Source organism: Danio rerio, chromosome 21, assembly GCF_052040795.2.
Source record: "Danio rerio strain M-AB ecotype USA chromosome 21, GRCz13ab, whole genome shotgun sequence".
Classification (NCBI taxonomy): Eukaryota; Metazoa; Chordata; class Actinopteri; order Cypriniformes; family Danionidae; genus Danio; species Danio rerio.
In genome coordinates this window covers 16045743-16055000 of record NC_141041.1, presented here as the reverse complement: position 1 = coordinate 16055000, position 9258 = coordinate 16045743, and the positions used below count along the sequence as shown (strand labels likewise).

Below are 9258 nucleotides of genomic sequence, written 5' to 3'. Positions count from 1 at the left end.
TATTCAGGTGGAGCAATCAGTTTGTTGGCTCTGAATGGCTTGTTCGTCCTCATCCATGAGCATAATTTGTACGTATTACAGTATTTTTTAAAAAGCAGCTGTCTGATCTAAATGCCTTGTTTTTATATATAAAATAAAAATGGAACAAAACAAAAATCTCTTTTTTGTGTAGGGATTACCCAGATTTTTATAAGAAGCTCTACAATCTGCTGGATCCTTCTATCTTTCATGTCAAGTACAGAGCACGGTTTTTCCACCTGGCAAATATTTTCCTGTCTTCAACGTAAGCATACTCTACAGGGCTGTTCAAACTCAGTCCTGGGGGCCGATGTCCTGCATAGTTTAGTTTCAACTTCCTTCAACACACCTGTCTGGAAGTTTCTAGTTTCTAGAAAGAGATTGATTTGCTGGTTAAGGTCTAATTGTGGTTGAAACTAAACTTTGCAGGACACCGACCCTCCAGGACCTATTTTGGGCACCCCTGCTCTAGAATCACTTAATATCAATATCTGCAGTAAATCAGTCTGATGTTTAATGATGTGTAATCTGTGTGATGTGAACTCTCTGACAGGCATCTGCCAGTGTATCTTGTGGCAGCGTTTGTGAAGCGTCTTGCTCGTCTGTCTCTCACAGCGCCACCTACAGCCCTTCTTATTCTGCTGCCGTTCATCTGTAATCTAATTCGCAGACACCCCTCGTGTAGAGTCCTCATTCACAGACCCAGTGCTGCTGACGGTATATCACTCGCACAATGGCTTATCAATATTTTATAGTTAGTTATGGATTGTTGTCCATACTTGCAATACAATTAGTTTTTACTAGTATGCAGTTGGTAGAATTCATAAAAAAGTCAATTTTTTCCATATTTATTTCTGTAAATAATTGATCTCATGAATGTGTTAAATCAGAGCCTTGTGATGACCCGTATGTGATGGAGGAGGAAGATCCAGCTCAATGTCATGCTCTGGAAAGCAGCCTATGGGAGATCAAGGTAATGCCAAACATGGAAATGTTCTTTTCCACTGCCTCACCATCCACAAACCAGGGGCGTCGCTAGACCCCATTTACTGGGGCATGTGCTCCAGTAAAACTCTCCAGTGCCCCAGTAAATGCTTTGAGATACGATTTACTTTGTATGCAAGTTTATTTAATAAGAGTGGTAATCCCAGAGTGAAGGCGTTATTCTCTATGTAACCGAACCAACGCTGGTAAAAGCAATATAGTTTAATCAAATGCAAACCGAGCATGTGCACAGAAAAAAAACATACCCGCGCACCACCTTCACGCACCACTTCACGCTTGCTGTTGCGCTTCTTTGCTACCGGTGTCCCTGTTGTGAACATGCATGCCGAAAAAATAGCTGCACTACTAATGCGTTGTGAAACCAGGATGTCGGCACGCCGTAAGTTTTCCAAGTGGACAGAACAAAGTTTAAATATTATGGTGGTGATCTTATTTAGATTATCGTTAAGCAAGCATAGCTCCTGTTGGTTTTTTTTTTTTTTTTGTATAAAGCAAAAAGGAGGGCTGATGAGTCTGGGAGCTAAGACTCAATAAACCTAATTCTCGGCCATGAGTGGGGTCTAAGACAACACACAACTGATAATTCTATAAAACATATTTGTTTTGAGTTATCTATAGAATTTCATTCTAACAAAATTTATATTCTTGCAAAAGTTTTCTTAAATTATCTTAGCATCACACCAGTTAGATTGTTATTTAGGACTAATATCTGTTCTGTGTATATATACACATTTGTTTAAATTATTATTTTATTTTTTTGAGGGGAAGCTGTACCCCAGTAGAGCTTTATGTCTTGCAACGCCCCCTCCACAAACTCTTAAATCTTTTAATATTTAGAAAGACTTACAAAGTAAATCTCTTCTTAGACCTTGCAGAATCATCACCATCCAGATGTGTCCAAAGCCGCCACGATGATCAATGAACCACTTTCTGCACAAGAGGAGGACATCAGTGAACTGCTGGAGCTAACAACGTTTGAGGTGATTAGCAATATTCTCATTGTAAACTATTGCAGTCAGTAACATTCATTCATTCATTCATTCATTCATTTTATTTTCGGCTTAGTTCTTTTTCAGTCAGTAACATTAGTCAAAATCACTTTTAGACTTGACCAAAGTAAGTTTTCATCTATTACTAAACCATTAACTTGGACATTTGCTTCAAATATGCGCAAATATTTAATTTAGTTTTCTTTTTTTTTTTAACGAAGGCAGGGAAAACTACCCATGAACTTGTACACATGGCTTTGCACTGATTAAGTGTTCCACTTAAGGCTAGTAATGTGTGCTAGCAAAAAAGACATGCATAAATGTACATTTTGATTCCATGCGTACTTTAATATTTAGGTCATAGTAGAGGTTTTAACTCTTTAATTGAAGAAATTAAGGTATGCATCTTTTTTTTAATTAATGCTATAGAAAATATATTGATCTGTTTTATTGTATTGAAGTTATAAAGTACATTCTCGTGACACTAGTATATGTCATATGTGCAAAGTATAAAATGTTGTAACTCATCATTTTCCTCTTCATTGTGAACGTCAGCTAATGGAGCGAGAACTGAAGGGTGAAAAGAAGACTGTCCCGCTGGAATTTGACATGGCCACGGATCTCCTAAAGAGCTCCAGAGAGGTGCTCGGAGTACACTTTACTCTAGAGTAACACCTCTATTTACTCTCTCATATAGTCCTGTTTTTTGCCAAATGTTTCTTTTTATAATAAAGTATGTGTGTGTCCACTCTAACAGTGTTTATCTCTCTATACTGAAAAAAATGCTCTGTCACTTTCACAACTTCAAGATTTCATTGACTTTAGAAATGTAGGTTAACACTTTAGTATGGAAAACACGTGTACAGTACAAACACTCTATCCATACTCATATTTTGAATGGGGAAAAGTGTAACCCCGCCTACTAGTACAGGAGCCAATCATTGATCACTATATGGTGGGGGGGAAAAAAGCCCGCCTACTAGCACATGAGCCAATCATCGATTGCTATAGACTGACTATAGTCTGGGGAAGGGACTCGGACCAGATGTGAGTTTCTGCAGATTTTGTGTGATTTGGATGTTTAGTTATCAAACTAAAGAGACAGTTGCGGTTTAATTTTATTGGTGATTCCTAATATGAAATTCAATCGTAAGCTTGGCAAGCAATTATGAAGAATTTGATGTTTCCCCATTCAGACAGAATGCCCGAGAGGCGTTTCAAAGATGGCTGTCGAGTTAAATGGCTTGCCTTAAAGGGACTATAAATGCAGTACATATGCTTCTTTATAGGTTGTAAAACTAAGCTGTTGTTGTAGTATATATGTTTGTGTATGGGATATGAGTAAGTGATCTACGATATGCTTATGAAGAAAAAAGCATTAAAATTGCTTTGTAGATGCTGTTAAACAGCCAATGTGTCAGCTAGTTAAAACTGAATTGGTCCCAGTACTAAAGTGTTTCTAAAGAAATTAATTTTAAGAGTAATTAAAGTAATTACACATTAGCTATTGAAATTACATCTTGCAATAAAAAAACAGTTTAATAGTAAAGTGTTGCCTCAAAATGTATGGTAAAGCAAGACAGAACAAGGTAATTTAGTTATACTGCACAAACATGGCAGCATCATTGTACTCTTGGGAGATTTTATATTTTCAATTTTTGAGCATTTTTGTACTAATTTGTGTATACAGTTTTTTTAAACCAATTAATCATTTAATAATAAAATACATTTACTTACGATGAATGAAATACAATGCTTAAGATTCATTTTCTATAGTAAGTGATAATTTTTCAGGGGAAGTTTCTGGTCTTCGGTTTTAACTTACCATTTCACAATTTAAGGTCCTAATAAGTACTTAAATCCGAGCAGAAAGTCTTAAATTCATAACGTCGTGACGTAAATGTTGCTTTAACTGCAATTTTCATAAGAATAGTTTAGCAAACAAACAAAAATAAACGTACCAGTTTGGAGAGAAGTTTTGAGTATGCCGTACTTGCTCCAAACCGGAGGGTGTCGCTAATGTGAACACGTGTATTCAATTCAACACGGTAAATGAAGCTCTTTTCTTCTGGCGCTGGATTGAACTTCGCTGTTGTGTTTGGGGTTTTTACGGTCGCTTTTGCAATAATGTCAGCGGAACGTCTCGCTAAAATTCCAGAGGTGGATTTAGACCCCAACGGCGTCTTTAAATACGTCCTCATTCGCGTTCACAGCAAAGACGACGATTCATATGTTGATATAGTGAGAGGATACGCGTGGGCCGAATATCACGGTAAGATCCATTCATATGTTTGAGCCATGAATTACAGCTGGTAGATAACCGTGAGCACTGAAATTAACACTTGTGGCAGTAGTTAAATATGTCAGAAAATGCCCCCAAAAATTATTATGGCTGTATCCTAATTACAGCTGTCATTGTTTTTGGGCTTATTTTTTCTGCCATAAATTCAGTACTACGGCTTATTGCGTCTCATGAAAATTGTTTTACTGCAAAGAGAACCCAAACTTCAAAGTAAAATTCATAACCACACATTTATTAAAGTTTAACTATTATGTTTTTTAGTAAACCTGCAGTAAGCTACAACTTGTGATCCATACTATCCACTAAAAGCATGTTTGATGTTACTTCAGTTTTCTGCGATAAAAAGACATAAATTTTAAGTGTTGTGTGTGTTACTTGAAAGTTTTTTTTTGCCCTTCAAAAACATAATTTTTAAGCAAAAACTGAACTCCAATCTTCCACAAACTGACTGAGAAATGTCAGATATAAAATGAATCAAATATAAAACCAAAGTCTAAAAAAACTATATAAAATAAAAACAAAAATAATCAACAAACCGTGCAGACATCAAACAGAAGCTTTGTAAGGGGTTAAATAAAACCATATTTTTGTTTTTTTATATTCACAGTCTTCTATATTCACTTTCTCCTTAAAAATATAATTTTAAAGTATTTGCAAATTCTATATGGTGAAATTATATCAGCAGCCAATTACTTTAAAATACAACATTGTTCACAGTCAAATAAATAGTGCTAATGTTGTTTTGAAGTCTTCCATATGATTTTAGGCTAATTATTCAAAGTACCATGGTAAACAATATAGGGAGCATGTCACCAGTTGTCACAGAATGGATGTGCGAATATAAAACCATTTTACCTCAGTTCTCACCCTTCATTGTTCAAAAGCCTCTGCATTGGTGGCAAACTCATTTTTAAAGACAATCAAAAAACAAGGAGCTGTTTTAAAAAATGTGTATTTACAAAGGAAGAATTTGAGTAAAATAAGTAAACCATTTGCAGTTAAGTCATCATTTTTGTTGTTCAGATGTACTCCAAATTTCACAATGTCCCAACAAATAGATGGAAACATTGAAATATATTGTTTTATCCAGTTACCCACATCAGAACAGAAAGGATTAGCCAAATTACAATGAAGAAATAGATTCAGTTTCAAAATCATTAGTTTCAATATCACTACAGCAGAATTGCCAAACATTACAATTCACATTGAATCTTTTTCTCAGAAACTCCTTTGCAGGGTAAATATTGTACATAATTTTAAAATGTGCTTCTTTATATTTTGGAGGAAGAGGAAATGTCAAATATTTGCATTTAATTTTCTTAACTAAATACATATTAAAAGGTTGGAAAATATAATTTATTTTAAAAGGAGCAGGATAGCAAACCTCCATAAGACACTTTCTGATAAACATGTTTGAACATCTCTTTTCCACAAAACTCAAGTTACTTGAAAGTATATAAGGTTAAAAAGCATATAGTTTCTTGGATAGAAGTCCTGTTATACTGTGGAAAGAAATGTGTTATGAGCAAGTCAAAAATATTACTTTGAATACTTGGAAATGGTTTAATTTTTATAAGATTATATCATCATTCTATATTTAAGTATTTATGCATTTTATGTATTTATTTAGCATTTTTTAAGCACCTTTTTGGATAATAAGTTGCAGTTGGTCTTCCTTTGTTTGATTGCTGTGCTTCTGGCTTCTGCCTTAAATCAGTTTATTATCCATTCGTTTTCTATATAAATTATTTATTAGCACGTTTATTTTATTATACTAGCTGCTGTTCTGACGTTGTTCTTTCCATTTGCATTTTTGTTTTAGTGTTTTTTGTTTTGTTTTTGTTTTTTGTTTTTTAGCACTTTTTGCCATGCACTGTAGATCAAAAGTGTCTTTTTGTCCAAGCACAAAACCTTGCTAAGATTGTATGTCCTACAGCTGACATATATGACCGTGTGTCTGGAGAGCTGGAGAGAGCTGGAGGAGTGGACTGTGAGTGTCTCGGAGGAGGAAGAATCAAACATGACCAGGACGCAAAGAAGATCCACGTCTACGGTTATTCCATGGTGCACATGATACTTCAGTGTTAAACAGTAAACCCCTAAATAAATCAAAATATTAATCATTTAAATTTGTGTGTGTTTCAGGGATTTGGCAGAGCGAAGCATTCAGTTTCCACAGAGAAGATAAAAACTCATTACCCAGATTATGAGGTGACCTGGGCGGATGAAGGGTATTGAGTGGGTTTACATGGGATACGCTTGACGACCCAATATGAGAACACAGTGAACTGTTAAAATTTGCTTTGAACTGTTGCATTGGACTTGCATTGGCCAAGACTGAGAGAAAACAGAACTTTAATGTGTTTCAGATATGGTTGGATGGATAAAATGTTTGCCTTAACTAGAGGAGAGGTCATCCTCATTTTGTTTGGTTTTTAACATAATGTGTAGCTTAACACATGACAATGAAAAGAGAAAAATGCACTTCTGTTCATCCATTGGTCTTTTTGAATGACAAAATACTTGGTACTTGGTATACTTGAAACATCCAGGCAGGTGTGTTGAGGCAAGTTGGAGCAAAACCCTGTAGGGACACCGGCCCTCCAGGACCAGGATTGGTGACCCCTGGTTTGAAACATCAATGTCTAGCGACATCTCCCGGACAAAACCAAGTAATTGAAATACAAAGCTCAAAACAAACATGGATTAAGTTTGCCTTTTTCAAACGCAGTTAAATTGAAATTAAAACCTATCAGATGTATCATCCTATATCATTAAATATTAAGCGTCTGCAAAATAAGCGTTCTTTTATCAATTCTGTTTTATGGCTTGATCCATAGTGGGTTCTCATAAACAGTACAATGTAAACAGAGTATTAACTAATGTTTTTCTTTTTTTATATAACAAATATCCTATTAAAATATCCACAAACTCTTTAAACAGATCTGAGATTAGGTAAAAATGCAACCTGTTTAGTTATTCACCACTAGGGGATGATCTTGGGGGGCCCAAATAGAGAACTATTACATTTTTCAAAATGTTTCGAATCAGTAATGACATAATGAAGCTTGTTTACTGAAATCATGTGACACTGCCAATTTGATATGAGCTCTGAACCTCTGATTTGGTACAAAAGATTCGCAAAGATTTGTCCATCACTAGCAAACAGGCTATATACAACAATAAGACGGCTTGTACTGTAGTTAAAGGGATAGTTTCCCCCAAAATAATAAAATGCTGCTAACTTACCCTCTAGTCATTCTAGATCTAGGTGATTTTGATTTTTACTCTGTAGAACATTAAAGATCATAAGCTAATGCCTTTGTCATTTAGGAAGTGCTAGTCAACATCTATTTGAGAGTAAAACAAATTATACAAGCAGAACACTGAGGTCTTATGAAGGGTAACAGTCGGTTTGTGCAGTTGACTTGCATTTTATGAGTTGCCAAGATTTCAAAGCTTCTTAAATGTTCAACTAAAATCAGCGACATCCTAAATAATGTGAGTGTAAACTAAGAGAACTATAAATGACATATTTTAAAGGGATATTTCACTCAAAACATCATCATTTACTCACCCTTCACTGGTGTCATAGCTTTATCAGACTCTTCTTCTGCCAAACACAGAAGAAGCTATTTTGAAGAAAACTGGAAACCGGTAACCATTGACTTCCATTGCCACTGCTCTTGCTACTACTAAAATAAAGGAATTCATCAAGGTTTGGATTCACTTGACCATGTGTAAATTGAGTAAATGTTCAGTTTTGGCTCAACTAAATTGTTAATGACAATATATAAATATAGAGAAACCATGACTTGATGATTTGTAAAGCAACACAATAAATGCACTGTAAAAAAACGCAACAAGGCAAGACACTAGATATTTTATGATGATTGACCTTATTTTAATAAGTTAATCAAGTTTCACCTTCATTTTTTAAAGTTATACAGAGTTTAACTTCATATTTTGAATCAGTTTGATTAGTGTAAGTTGAGGTGGCTAGAAAACTTAATTTGATTCAACTGAAAACTTTAAGGCAGCAATACTTTTTTTACAGTGAGTGTGTATTTAAGACCTGATCTCAGACCTGATCCAGAGGTTGTAAACGTTGCCTGATAAACTTGATGATTCGCTTCACATCCGTTTGTCAGCATTTAAATTAGAAGATGCCATTAAGATTTGCAATGACATTTAAAAAAAAAAAAGACTAGAAGTTTTACAATCTAACAACATCCAGAGAATTGACAAGACAACAAAGTCATTGCATTCATTGCACGGTCATTTGCGATTCAGTTGTTTCCTTAAAATGAACTCACATTATTTTCACCATACATTTAATAAATTATTTTTTGCACTTAGCATTTCCTGTCTCTTTAATTGCGCCATTCATTTCTTATTTCTTTGCTTATCTGTCAAGGTTTACTTGCAAGCCAAACCCTAACAATGGTTTACAAAGTACTACTTTCAGTAAGACCAGAATGTGCAGAGATTTAGCTAAATAGTAACATTTATCAAGTGAAGTATTTGGTGTTGAGTTTCAAATAAACTGAGCTGTCTTTGCTGTATATTTTCAATAGGGCAGAGCAGGACTAAAGACGAATCTGGCACTCGTCTGGGGGTTAAAATGTAAAGTCCAGGTATTATCTACCTGTGAAATCAGGAAGGAGGGACGCAGTTGAAGTTAATAACCTCATATATGTCAGAACTGGGCTTTTGTGCGCTGTACGCAGAGGAAGAGATTGTATTGTGATGTAAAAAATGAAGACAGGATTCATGGCTGCCTGCTTCTGGATTCTTGTGTGTGTCCTGCTGAATGTCTGTCAGAGGGGTGAGATCTGCTGTTTTTGAGCATTTGTTTATTGTAAAGGTTGATCTAATGCATCAAAAACACCAATATACATACGACTATGAAAAATATTAGAGCACTTGAAGAATCACAGTTTC

General features: G+C 35.1%; 3 protein-coding genes across 8 annotated transcripts in view; all 3 read left to right on the top strand.

The window, feature by feature from the left end:
- noc4l (nucleolar complex associated 4 homolog) overlaps positions 1–2766 on the top strand; it is a 9593-nt gene extending 6827 nt beyond the window's left edge. Inside the window, 6 exon segments of the mRNA NM_001024397.1 lie at positions 8–68; positions 173–283; positions 572–735; positions 909–991; positions 1890–2003; positions 2568–2766. Coding sequence (NP_001019568.1) covers positions 8–68; positions 173–283; positions 572–735; positions 909–991; positions 1890–2003; positions 2568–2684 — 650 coding nt within the window. The 3' untranslated portion in view covers positions 2685–2766.
- Positions 2767–4054: 1288 nt separating this feature from the next.
- Positions 4055–6836, top strand: phpt1 (phosphohistidine phosphatase 1; the record flags this gene model as incomplete). Its single annotated transcript, NM_001003566.3, is given in 3 exon segments — positions 4055–4284; positions 6251–6378; positions 6460–6836. Coding segments are annotated over 3 exon segments (366 nt in total). The 5' UTR covers positions 4055–4139.
- The window catches only part of si:dkey-11o18.5, a 29262-nt gene continuing 26540 nt past the window's right edge, over positions 6537–9258 (top strand). For 4 of the 6 annotated variants that reach the window (XR_015520135.1, XR_015520134.1, XM_087300955.1 and 1 more), the window contains exon 1: positions 9016–9142. Coding sequence is in view for 4 of the 6 variants with exons in the window: in XM_087300955.1 (XP_087157081.1) it covers positions 9073–9142 (70 nt within the window). In the remaining 2 variants the exon portion in view is untranslated. Of the gene's footprint in view, positions 9143–9258 lie in introns of all 6 variants that reach the window. The other 2 variants (XM_087300954.1, XM_087300953.1) reach the window with 1 other exon arrangement.